This window comes from Micropterus salmoides, unplaced genomic scaffold, assembly GCF_014851395.1.
Source record: "Micropterus salmoides isolate LMB-PRFRI ecotype aquatic unplaced genomic scaffold, ASM1485139v1 Ms_hic_scaffold_6, whole genome shotgun sequence".
NCBI lineage: Eukaryota > Metazoa > Chordata > Actinopteri > Centrarchiformes > Centrarchidae > Micropterus > Micropterus salmoides.
In genome coordinates, this window is record NW_024044348.1 from 19,438,269 (window position 1) to 19,452,270 (window position 14,002).

At 42.4% G+C, this 14,002-nt stretch overlaps 1 protein-coding gene across 1 annotated transcript in view; it reads right to left on the bottom strand.

Moving 5' to 3' along the window:
- Positions 1-6,085: 6,085 nt before the first annotated feature.
- Positions 6,086-14,002, bottom strand: part of LOC119890544 (polypeptide N-acetylgalactosaminyltransferase 18-like) — a 93,910-nt gene continuing 85,993 nt past the window's right edge. Inside the window, 2 exon segments of the mRNA XM_038701859.1 lie at positions 6,086-6,727; positions 12,480-12,644. Coding sequence (XP_038557787.1) covers positions 6,581-6,727; positions 12,480-12,644 — 312 coding nt within the window. The 3' untranslated portion in view covers positions 6,086-6,580.

Consider the following 14,002-nt stretch of genomic DNA (forward strand, 5'->3'; position numbering starts at 1 on the left):
AGCTAAATGTGCCTCATATAATGCTTGCCAAGCGGCTAGCCCGACACTTGCTCAAAAAAACACCAGTGGAAAAACACTGAGCTGCAGCACACACCTCTCCTCTCCCTTCCAAACACTAGCTACCCTCCAGGCAATCAATGGACATAAAGTTGTTACTGTGATGTAGAGACAGAGCTCAGTTAAAACTTTATGGATGAAAAATACTTTACAATAATCATTACAGATTAATAACTCACCACACTGAAACTCTTGCTCTAGTCTATGTTGCCAAGCTGGTTAGCAACATGTAGCCTACAGCTGAATCTGTTTACCGGCTTCTCATTTGACCCGCCCTTCTCTGCTTCTGATTGGCTATTACCGGCTTCTCGATGACCCACCCTTCTCTGCATCTGATTGACTGGTAGTCTTTTACTAGGAACTGCTATCTGCTACTCCCAGCAAAGATCATTTAGAGACAAGATGTGTCACTCCGTAGCTAAAACGAAGCCTTCAACACAGGGTAAAAGAGGAGCTTCAGCAATGTGCAGTACGAAAAAATATGGTGTTTTTTTGAAAATTCAGCCATGTAAACCTGTTCTGGTACAACCCCTAAATAGGATTTTGAACCTGAAAATGAGCATAATATGACCTCTTCAATATGCGGAACTGCTGGATGCGGGATTCGCTAACATCAAATGAATCTCTGTATTAACAACTTACAAAGTGATGAAGTCAATTTTGTTTTTACAATTTGTTCTGCCCCTGGTATGGTAGTTAAAGCAGCTTTAAAGTTAGAGTTGTAACTATTTATTATTCATCTGATTGATTCATTAATCATTAACATGTTTAGTGAGTTCATTTTCACACAGCATTTAATGTACATGGGAAAGTATAACATTGATTATTCTACAGAAGCCCTAAGCAGCCATCCATTCAAACATTTTTTTACTCCATTTTCCCGTGATAACGGGATAATTATTTCGTGATCTTGAGATAACAAAGCATAGCTGAATACAGGGGTTGGCTGGTGTGTTTCTTTAGGATTATTTCAAAGTATTTTTCAGTGTGACTAGTTAGCTCAGTTGGTAGAGCCCCGGACTTAAAATCCAAGGATTGTGTGTTCATCTCCTGTTCTCATTGACTTTCTTTTCTTCTTTTGTGTGTTTGTTTATTATCCTCTTCCACAAAGTTGTTAAGAAGAGATTCAGGAGATTCCAATCACACATTTCCCAAAGGCTATTTCAAAGGTTAATGCTGTCAGGAAATGTGTAACGTTACATGGATTACCCTGAATGAGAAGCCAGGAATTTCCTCTGGGTGGGAATGATGGGGAAATGAAAAGTCCATAGGTTGATGAATATGGACCAATCCCCGGGATGCACACAGTCCAGCACATGCTATTGTGAGCATGTGAAACAGTCTCTTCATAAGAACTTTATTGAAGAGGATTATGAAAAAGAAAAAAGAAAAGCTGGTTTTCTATGAGGACCAAAGCCACAACTCCAAGAGTATGAGTCCTGTGCTCTATCAACTGAGCTAACCAGTAAGACTAAAATTTATACTGAAATTACCATTAAATCACTGTGAAAATCTCCTGTAAGAGATGATTTGACTCTCATATTTAGCCTTTAATGATGTCATCAGGTCTCCACCTAATTTTTTCTCCTGTGGAGAACTTCATTTCCACTCCAGCAAACACTTTATTCACCATTACGCTCTCTTACTTCGCATAGAGCACGGACAGATATGCACAAAAACAAATACATTTGTCAGCCGGTTCATTTGCATAGGTCGCAGCATTCAAGCGTGACATAAAAAGATCAAGGATTAAAGTGACATTTGCGGGAAATTACATCCTGTCAGGTATTTTTAGTTAATATGCTCACCTATGGTCTGATGCCTGGGGATATCTGAGAATGTGCAGCTTAGGACTTGTAGCCATGGCAACGCAGTTACAACTCAGATTCATTCTCACAGAAAACAATTAACAGTGACATTTATCCAGATGTGAAGCATTTTGGCTGCGTGGTGAACACAAATTTCACACCCACGTGCATTGTTCTGGTAAATCTGTATTTCTGCTTAAACATCCCCTCTAATACTGTTGGCTTGCTGGAGACTGTAACTGAAGAGTCATTTTCTCTTTGGCAGGGTTTATGTTTATTTTCAACTGAGAAGTAACTGCTTAGACTATTCCCATTTTCTGTTTCTGTGCATGTGTTGTCCCATACGCCCTGCGGTAATGACAGCTTCCCCTCAGCTACCTGTGGCTCACCTGCAGGAGAGAGAAGAGAGAAAACCTATTCTCTGGATCCTACGGGGCGTTCAGATATTCTCACTTCTGACAAGCTGCTTCCTTTTGCCATATGGTGTTCAAAACTCAGCTAATTCCCCTGATCACACCATGAGTACTGCCAGGAATATATTCCTCAATGTTTTATGTCTCCATGTCGAGGGCAGAAAATAATGACAAGACATGATAGGTTGCCTCTCAGAGCCTTCTCCACAAGAGGCAAAGAGATTAATTAATGAGGAAGAGATAGATACAGATATACAGGGAGAGAGAGGTGGGGAGGGGCTTAGGCTTTATTTTAAGGAATAGTTTGACATTTTGGGAAATATGCTTAATTGATTTATTGTAAAGAGATTAGATGACAATATCTACAATATACCATTCTCATGTCTGTACTGTAAATAAGCCAGCACCAGTAACAAGTTAGGATATGGTTAGTTTAGCACAAATAGCCTAATTGAAATGTGGAAAACTGCTAGACTGTCTCTAAAGCTCACTAATTAACATGCTATATCTTGTTGGTTTAATCCATATAAAAACTAAAGCATAAAAACAACAATTTGCTTTTTTATGGAGGTGTTACAGTATGATACATAACAACCGCCCCACCCCCCCTCGTAAAACCATAAAATGTAATTTTTATACTTTAAACAAAGCAGATACAACGTGTTAATTAGTGAGCTTTAGAGGTCTGGCAGATGGATTTTATTACTTATGTACTAGATGGTTTCCCCTGCTTCCAGTCTTTATGCTAAGCTAAGCTAACCTGAGTGCAAGGTCGCCAGGCGGCTGGAGCTAGCCGACACTGAGCAAGAGGCGGGTACACCCTGGACAAGTCGCCAGTTCATCACAGGGCTGACACACAGACAAACAACCATTCACACACACATTCACACCTAACTGCAATTTAGAGTCGCCAGTTACCCTACACATGTCTTTGCATGTTCTCCCCGTGTCTGTGTGGCTTCTTACCAGGTGCTCCATCCAAACACCACACAGAAAGGCCTGCAACAACCAAGGTTCAACCCAGGATCTTCGTGCTGTGAGGCAGTAGTGCTGCACCACCGTGCTGCCCTACATATAAAATAATTAAACACACACACACACAGAGTACCAAAAGGCTTAGCTTATGTCCTTTTACTATAGTTATGTCATGAAAAGAAGCTATTCTACACGTGGTTTTGAGACAGATGTTACATTGAATCCCAAAACTACTACCCATTTTCCCTGTCTTTTTACTCAGTAACGATATTAATTATTAAATAGGTGCAGAGTAATTAAAAAAATATTAGCACTGAATCTCTTGTCTTTATCTCTTGTACTTACCCAGTAAGTATTTTACTAATACCCCAAATGTCCTAGTTATTTATACATTAATTTATATGTGCCGATCTAAAGCTTCACTTGAGCTACGTACAGCTTTTCTACATTATATCCAAATGTTTCAACAGCATATTTATGGTGTATCAAAAATGTTAAATCCCACCGATGGAGCTCTCTGCACTCAGTGTAGCAAAGCAAAAATAATTATAACAATTTAACAAGGACAACCACAAAACTGTTGGGAATAAAGGAGTACTTCCTTTCACCCAGCAATAACCATCATGTTTCCCATAAATAAAACATATTGCCCTTATGAATTTACTACAAATTTCTGTAATGTACGAGGCAAAATCAGATCTGTATATTTTTGGAAACTTTAAATTGAAGAAGCACTCTCCATTAAAAAGAACTGTCTCCTGTGACAAATTTCTCATATGAATACAATTTTCATGACAGTTGCTTCAGAAAGGCAGGAGATGAACCTGTTAAAATCAGCATTTAATTCCCATAGCAAGGCAAATGACTGTAATTTTGCAAATGCTAGATCTCAAAGGAAAGACATTATCACCCTGGCCTCATCAAAATCAGGCACTTTCTCAGACATTGTACGTGACTCATGCTCAGACAGAGACAGATCCATCTCTGTGGGACACAGTTGGATGTATCATTTACTCCAGATTTACAAGGAATATACATCTCTGCTGTGTACTTTGTGCCAACCTAAAAAAAACCTTTTCAAGTTATTTTGTGGCACTAGATGATGCGCTAAATCAACAGGGGTGATAAATGTATGTATGATGATAAAATATTAAACAAATGTACATACACAGATGCCTTATCTGGAGTCATTTTAAGGCTGTTTCGAAAGTGGACCAGAAGGCAGTCTGGATGAGAGGTCACCTACAAGAGGATGTAAATAATGTGCATGGGAATTGTGTTTTGTTAAATTGCTTTCATTCAAAAGTTTTAGCACGCAGATGCGCTCTTATTGCATATATTAGAACATTTTAGTGAGGGAGGTCCTTTTGATGTAAGTGGGTTTCCATGTATATTTAATGCCATGGTTTTCAGAGCACTGGTTGAATGTGGATGGTAATATGGACTAGCATGTTGAAAACAGGCTGTGCCACTCGTCTCCTCCCCAGGTGATAGTAACAGTCAGAGCAGAAAGCAGCCGTGGTTCTCAGCTTCCGCCCCTGCAAAGCGACGACATCACTTCCATGACTCTTTATTTCCTGACTGCTGTGTGTGTGCATGTACATTAGTCTGTATTGTTCAGTAAAAGGTCAAATCTATGGTTCATTCACATTGTGGTGTGTTTAAGAAAATACATGCAGATGGGCAAAGCACAAGCAAACATATTCACCTACTTGACAACACATATGCTTCTGCAGCATAACAAAATGTAGACGCTGAATATATAGAAAACAACAAAAATCAGGCAACAAAGAAGAACAGAAGCGGACTTAAGTTTGACCACCGTCAGTGATGTTGAGAAATGAGCTAACAAGTGAAGAATATTTTAGTTTTAACATTCTGATTGTATGAATCACATATTATTAAACAGCAAAATGTCTGTAGTGATTATAGTGAACAGGCTGAATAAACGTGTCACATTAACCACATATCTACACTATAGACTGTATATAAAGATGGATGACATGGCTTCCCCACTTCTTCCCACTCGTCATTTGGGGCCAGAGTCTGCGCAGTAGTGCTCGGGGTTGGAGCTGCAGTATTGAGGTCCCACATATAGCATGGCTCAGCTGTCACGACATGAACCCCCCTTTTTATAGCATCAAATAATATCAGCATAATAATTAAACCCAAACTTAGCAGAAAAATGAAAACTTGAACATACATCAGCGTGATAAGAACTAAAATGTCAAAAAAAAAAAAAAACTTGGAAAGTTTTTTTGTGTACTTTAATTTTTTTGTTTAGCCGATACCCTAACTACTAACATGGAGGCGGCAGGGTTTATAGACCTATACTGCAGCCACCAGGGAGGTGACACCTGGAACCTTATTTTGTTGTTTAACCCAGCTCTGTTATGTTCTCTGCAACTGGCAGCATTCCTGTACTTTTTGTACTGAGTTTGCAGTGCATTTTCTTATGCTGCATTTGTGTTTGTGTCCAATTTAAAAACAGTTGCTTGTGTTGTCTTTAATTGTAATAATAATAATAATAATAATAATCTTTATTTGTAGAGCACTTTTCAAAAACAAGTTACAAAGTGCTTTAACAAGTGTAAAGACAATAATACCCAAAAGACAATAATACAAAAACAATACAAGATAAAAGCAAGAAAACAGTTAGTACAATGTAAACAGTAGTGCAATGAACTGTGGAGGCCACTGTAACACACCAGACATCAGACAATCTGATCTATCAATACAAAAATGTAGGATTGATGGAAGATTCTATTCCTTTTAATTGCAATGGTAGCCTTTTTGTTGCCTTGAACAAAAAAAGACGCTTGCACTCAGTAGTTTACATGAGTTATTTTACTGTTACAAATATTCGAAATATTAACACTGAGAAAATAATCTATAATTTTCGGATTTATTCCAGTATTTTCCCACAGGTGTACAGCTGAATCGCATAATAAACCCACAAACCTGAGACACTAAAATAAAATAATTACAGCAGGGACAGGTTCAGAAAGCTTGCTACACAGTAGCAATTATGAACAGTACAAAAACATATTGGACCCAATACATCTTTTCAAGTCAACAAAATATACTAAATATACTACCTTGTCAAATCTGCAAAATATGCGCCAACTATGGCTGATCCTGTAGGCAAAATAAAATGTTTAACATTTACGATGTGATGTCGACTGCTCATCAGAGGACATCGTGGTGCTCAAAATGATTGTGTTCAACCATGCACACACACTCGCACATACACATGTGCACACACAAAAGAAACAACTCCATCCAGTCCGGTGTGCTATTCACTGAAGTGTTCCTTTCAGCAGCCGATCATAAAGAGCTGCTAAACAGCACGTTTGTGATGAACCATTTCTGTCCAGTGCATTTCTGCAGAGCCAGTTGGTAGCCAAATTCATTGTCACTGCTCGCTACAAGCTCTAGGCATCTCTTTGATTTCCTGTTCTGAATGGATCCTCCCTGAAAAGATAAAAGCAGACTGGTTAAAATTGTGCTGTGCACAATATAACTTGCCTCCTTTAAACCCACACTGCTGTGAATGGATATGCATGTGAGCTGCTGAAGTGCCCTGAGCTCTGGGCGTTTTGGCTCATTCACACTACCATCCTCATTGGGCCCACCAGATAGCATCAAACATGTTTCAAGGCAAAAAACAACAATGCAATAGCCTTTGCAGTCATTACCTTTGTTTTTAGAAATGCAAAGATTTTGACAGACTACACCAAATGAAAAGAATCAAAAGAGGACAACGAGACACAAAAACAAAACAGATAAAGACATCTAGCACTGAGGTGGAAGAGAATCTCTAACAAAGGACATAAAAGAATCCTATGATGTTTCAGAGTCATTACAATATTGTTTAAATCAACTATTTCATTTATTGGTAGAGAAAGAGCAAAAATATTTTCCAACATGTGACAGCTGTTCCCAGTCTGTACAGTGTGAGCACATCAGCTCAGCAAAAATATTTCAGCATGTCCTGATGAACGAGGCAGGATTTTCTCATTACAGTGTCACGGCTGACCAAGGGCAAGTGACTGAAGCGGAGGCCTTCACTAGTCAATACAGTGTGGTGAGAGCTGCGAGGAGTAAGCTCTCTCCAATGCTATGAGAGGAAGGCAGAGGGATGTGGGAGGAAAAATACTTAAGAAATAGACAGGTTGTACAGACTGTGAACTAAATTATACTTTCTGAATATAGTTTGGTCTGTTGGTAAGATCCAAGAGACACTTGTTTTTGTTTATAGATAACAGGTTGGTAATAACTGCTGAAAGTGGGCCTTGATGGACCTCTATATAGAGACATCACGAGCCAGCCAATAAAAGCATTGAATGGGGCAATCAAGGCATTTTTTAAAGCTACATAAAGCCAGATTTGTTTAAGATCCTATTGTGCACTGAATGCTCTGCGCAGACCAGCTTTACACTGAATTGTGAACATATGAACTGCAGATGTGATTACATACCCATCTCCATGACTGCTGAGCAAAGCCATAAGTTGTGGTCGAGAGCTTCCAAAGTAACAAGTTTTGTTAAACTGCTGTCAACAACGCACCTTGAAGTTCAATCACTGGACTGGGAAATGTGGACAGTGGCTGTATTTATTTTTATTTTTGCTGTTCAGGTTTTAAGTGTACCACAGACAACAGTACCCAAACTAGGAGATGCTTTAACTTGTGAATAAGATGAAAAAAATATTTATTTAGAAATATTTTCATGCAGACAAGAGCCCCTCAGCCCTTGATTTCCGCAGCTAGATCGGATCCTGGCAGTGACACCTTGTCACCCTGTCAACCTTCAGGAATGAATAAAAATATTTGTTTTAAGCATGACCAGGATGTTTTTTCATTAGTCTGTATGTAAGTATCGCATTAGAAAAGGTTGATGGAAATGCCAATATTCGAAAAAATAGCTTTTTGTGCTTTAATAGGTGATGGAAACACCTTTGCAGAATAAGTTCTGACGTAGTGAACGTTTACCTCACATGCCTGATCAGCCGTTTCAGAAACACATTTCTGCAGACCTATCTCCATTTTCTCAGATTCATAGTGTTTAGGTCCATACGACTGGTTTTGTTTCTTTTTTGCAACCTCTACTGTTGTGGTGGCTGCCCGGCTAACCGTGAGTGTCCTGGTTATTTCTCATTTTTTGTTTGTGATTCTGTTTTTCATGTACTCTGCCTGCCTCCCTGTGTCTCCTCCCCTGCATGTGCTCTCCCTCTCTCTCCCTCTGCTCCTGAGCCCAGCCAACGACCCGCACCTGCACCTCGTCAGCCACCTCCTCTGCCTGCCACACCTGCCAGCAATCAGCCTCATCTCCAACAGTACTTCTACCCCGGTTCTCTAGTCAATCCCTGCTTGATCGTCGTTGCTCCTTACCCGGTGCCACTTCACCATTCAAGCTCCCACGTAATTTGCATCTTTTCTGTTTCCCTGTGCTTTGTCTCCGCTGTGTCTGACCCTGTCTGTCTCCCCTCCAGGTCCACTCACCTCCATCCTCCGATCCGCCAGCTGGGCTCGGCACCCTGCCCTCGCCACCCTGCCCTCTCCCCTTGGACCTCTTCCACGGCGCCCTCCCGGCTCCTCCCCGTGCCTCCTTGCTTCCTCGGTCCCCAGTGCCCCCCGCTCCCTTGTCTCAGTCTCCTCGGTTCCCCGTGCCCGTGTTTCTCCGGCGTCCGCCTCTCCCTCACCTCCACTCCCTCAACCCCGTATCTCCTTCAATAAAGCCTGTACTTCCCCAGAGTTGCGTTTGGGTCCACTCTGTCCCCACACCACACCGGTCGGCTAGCCCCCAGTCCGGTCCTGATCCCCCAGCCCGCTAGCGCCGCTACCCTCCAGCCTGTCCCTCTTGATCCCCGGCCCCTTAGGGCCACTAGCCCCCATACCTTGTCGGAGGACTGACCGACGTCAGCCCCGTCAGTGGTCCGACCAACCCCTGCTCCTCGTGCCCTGTCGGTGGATCGACTGGCTTCAACCCCACTGGTGGTCCAGCCGACCCCTGCTCCCTGTGCCCTTTTGGTGGTCTGGCCAACGGCGGCCCCCCATACCTTGTCGGAGGACCGACCAACGTCAACTCCGCCTCTGGTCTGCCCGACCCCTGCTCCTCGTGCCCTGTTGGTGGATCGACCGGCTGCAGCCCCGTCCGTGGTCCGTCCAACCCCTGCTCCTTGCACCAAGGCCCTCAGCCCAACAGTACCATCACTGATTTCCCCCTGCTGCTGTCTTGCTGCCGGCCTTCAGCCCTGCTCCCCGGCCTCCGGAGGGGTCTCGCCCTCATCCCAGTCGCCCCTTAGCCCGACCTCCGGAGAGGTTATGCCTTACCCGCCAGCCTCCTGGGGACTCCGGTCCTTCCGTCGACCACATTCCCTCTCTGCCCTGCCCTCGGGACACCCCCCCAGAACTCCCTGGTCCCCCTGCTCTGCTCTCGGGACACCCCCCAGAACTCCCTGGTCCCTGCTCTGCCCTCCAGCACCCGTCTGGCCCTGTTCCCTCAGTTCTGCCCCGCCCGTTCACCTGACCCTTCCCAGCCCTGTCCCCCTCTCTGAAGCTTCTGTGTCTCTCGTTTGTTTTGGACCCTGGACCCCCACCAGCCGGATCCCAGTGCGACTGACGGACTTCTGCTAAGCCCTTCCCAGCCAACTAGGAGGTCCGCCCGGAGGCGTCCGTTGAGGAGGGGGCCCTGTTGTGGTGGCTGCCCGGTTGACTGTGTGTCCTGGTTTATGTCATTTTTTTTGTTTGTGATTCTGTTTTTCCTGTACTCTGCCTGCCTCCCTGCGTGTGCTCTCCCTCTCTCTCCCTCCGTTCCTGAGCCCAGCCAACGACCCGCACCTGCACCTCGTCAGCCACCTCCTCTGCCTGCCACACCTGCCAGCAATCAGCCTCATCTCCAACAGTACTTCTACCCCGGTTCTCCAGTCAACCCCTGCATGACGTAACTATGCTTTACGTAATCTGGTTCCAAACTAGTTGATGGAAATGTGCCTGATTCTTTGTCTTTTTTTTTCAATTCAAAAGTCCACATAAAATACGTGTGACAATTAGATGGAAACATGGTGACTGATGCTGTAACGGACTGCCACTGGGAATCCACTGATTCTGGCTATGGCACGTTACAGCTGCGCCACAGTTTTGATGCATCCAAATTCCCAAATTACATGTTTAGATTTTGTTGATTTGGTAATCAGTATTTGCATGATTAAGTAGGCTATGTAGTTACATTATTTCTTTTTGTGTCTGTCTTTACTGTGTTTTACGATCGGGATCTCCACAGGGTGTTTCTTTTGAAAACGGACCAGATTTTCTCTGCCGTTCTGTGTCTGACTTCCTGCCTGGTTCGATCTGCTCTGTGTTGCTTGACACAGCTTACGTCAAAAATAGACCTGCTACCTATTCTCTGCGGAGAGGAGAGCCGCTTCTGGAACGTGCTGCAGCCACGTCTGGACTCAAAAGCAAATAGCAGTGATTAGCTCCAGCAACCGTGGCGCAGTCAGTGGATTTTAGGGGTGAGTGACCCACAGCGTATTTTAAAGACAGAATTACTTAACAAAGCTCCTGCATGAGGAAAAGGGATAGGTGAGTACAGGTGTACCAAAAACAGGAAGTGGACTTTGATTTAGAGCACGGCTAGCCATAGGGATTAGACTGAATTGTCATTTTTTTCACTTTGTTAATTTATTAAGAAGCTTTGGTAGCAGTTGCTAAGAGCAGTTGACATTTGTTATCAGTTGTTTTTGTAAGTCAATTTACAACAACCTGTACACCGGTATTTTAATCCACAGATTACCTCCCTATTTTTAATCCTGCCTGGCCGATTGTTTCTTAAACCGGAGGAAAAAGCAGGCCATTAGGACAACACTAGACCCATTTGAATTGCTGAACAAATCAAAAGATGTGGGTGCTAATTCAGAGGCTTGGAACAAAGCCAAAGTCAAACCCAGAATCCATGAAAATCTGGAGCCTGAGCTGATAAACAGGAGCTACTCTAGGTTTTACTCAGTCAAGTTATCTATATAATGTCTCGGTACAGCTTCTTTAAACAGCCATGTGTGCATATAGCAGGTGTGAAGGTTATTTGATTTAGGATGCTATGGTTTGTTAGGGTTTACATTAAATTTACTATGCAATATAAAGAACAATAAGTATTTGTTACAGGAAAATAAAAACACCCACACATGCCCACAAAACACACAAGCTCAACAAACCATACAGTCTCTCCCACAGAACATATGTTTGCTGTTGTAATCAGCAAAAATCAGCACCTGCCAACAAAATAACTTATCTAAGCTATGACTTTCACAAATTAAGGCTTGTCTAAGTCACTTCTTCGTGGATAATTCGGTGTCTTTACAGTGATTATGAGAATCTTCTGTTTATCAGGTTTAGTGTAGTATGGTGCAACATTTGAATTCTTGCTCTCTAATTTGTACACTGTATACCCCCCAAAGTTGCTATGGTTGCATTTATTTCGGTTTGAGCTTGACACTTTGCACATGTGCAGTCAAAACTGTATCAATAATTGATGCCATATTTCAGAGATGTGATATGCTCCAGGCTTGCTGATAAGTCCCCACCCTACTTACTAAATTATACAAAGTTAACAAAAATAACCACTTAAAGTTCAGTGTGAGGATATGTGACATATGAGTTCAAGCACATAAAACCATTTCACACTTTGTGCACATTATGCTGTAAAACCAAACAGACACACCTGTTGCGGCAGCCCAGAGGCGACATGGTCAAAAGAATACTGTGCTCATTATAACAAGCGTCTAATATGAGGCACATTTGGGATGTTATGCATATTTGGCTCAAAGAGGAATAAGATCTATAATTAAAACTGCACTGACAGCATACCAGACAACAATATGAGGTCTTCTGAGCCCAAATCAAAGCATGCAGTAAATTCAATTCACCCACTGTCATGGGGCATTTTGTGAGGTGGCTGCTTGCTCTGTTAAAACACATTTTGCAAGCACAGAGCTGCTAATGGAGAAAGACAATCATTAAGTTTCAATGACTCTTCATGTCTGAATGAGTTGCAGGATTGAGGGGAACTCCGGTCAAACAGTAAATTAAACCACTTGCACGATTTAAAGCTACCGCCGCAGTTTGTTTTCCTGTCGCATTCAACAAATGACCTTCACTGGGGCTGAACATAAACTGTTAACTGAGTATTTTCTGACCATGTGTGGGGGCTGTGTCATGGGTTGTCACCTGAGTGAAGTGCCAGTGGAGCTTCATGCGTTTGGCTGCGGCATAGCTGCACTCAATGAGGCGCGGTCTGCTATTCACATCCACCAGGCACTTGTTGTCATCATCGTCAATGGTGGGACTCAGGAGCCCGATGTGGAGCTGCTGAGTACTGGTGTAGTACACATTCTGCAAGAAACACCACATCCTGCTATGAACAAGCTGTGTAGTGCAACTTGCTGGGGTTGACATTTAGATAATGGATCTTCCAGAGCTGTATGTGAACATACAGGTAATAAACTATGCAGCAAATGAGGCTTCCTCTTGGGTTGTCTTTGGGTTTGAAAGAGACATCTATGAGGTTGATTTACATACACTAAATATGCGCATTTATGCAGCTATCCTGACTGAATTGAGGACAAGTAAAGACAAGGCAAGGCAGACAAAATAAGCCCATTATTAATTCAGGAATGAGGAGACAACCTGAATACTTGTGCCCTCTCTGATGAATCCCTCCCAACTGCTTTTTTCAAGGACAGTTGTTTGCCCATGTGAAGTTGCCAAAAGCTGAAAATAATTTGCAAGAATAAAGAGAGAGCGAGATAATTTGTCGACTGTATTTACAGACAGCAGTGCTCAGAGTGGTTTAATACTGCCTTTAGTTTGGTGTAGCACACACAGTGATAAACAAGGATGTACTGTATAAGATGACATGAAATTGTATAATTTGTGCATCTTACAGAGATGGAAAGTAGCCAATTGAGGAGACATTAATTGGTTTGCAGAATCCAAACAATAAAGAGGCGTAACAAGAGTATGGGGGACAGGGACTCTGTCTGTAGAAGTCTATATTTCATTCAAGATTGTCTCTGACTCAGCCCCCATTAGCTGTCAAAGCTAGATATTTTCTTTTAGTATGAATAAAAAAAGCAGGTTTGCTTATTCTTCTGATTGTCTTACTTCACACTAGACATTAAACAGTCTGTTGAGTGTCATTTTTAAAATTTGTGCTGCTCATTTTCGTTGCTGGGCTTTAGTCGGTATGTTTTATTACTTGCGGGAGCCTAAGTGTTGTACAGTATGTTTGCTGACAACACGCTCTTCTTGTAAAGTCAGTCACGTGTTGGACTGTGAGCTCTGTAATGCCCTTCCTTTCATGTGTGCCTGTGCAATTTCCTTTAAGCACGTTAATGTACTGCTTTTACTGCAGCACCTCGGATACAAAGTCTAGCTCTCCCAAGGAAAATCAGTAAAAGTAGAGTTGGCACTTACAATGACACAATTTGACTGACTTCAGCAAACAGTTGCAACAGTCTATGAACATGTACCCTTATAGAGGCAATCCAGGGACTAATTCCTCTTGATGATGTAACACGGCAACATAAAAATAGAGCACACTAGATTTGCCTTGCAGAGGAGATCCCTAATCTCATTAGGAACACTGGTGCTATGCCAATCCTTTGTTTGAAATACCCGGATTTATGAGAGATTTATAACATATAATAGATTTATAATTAGCAAGTTTCAAAGTTATCTAGGTCTCAGAA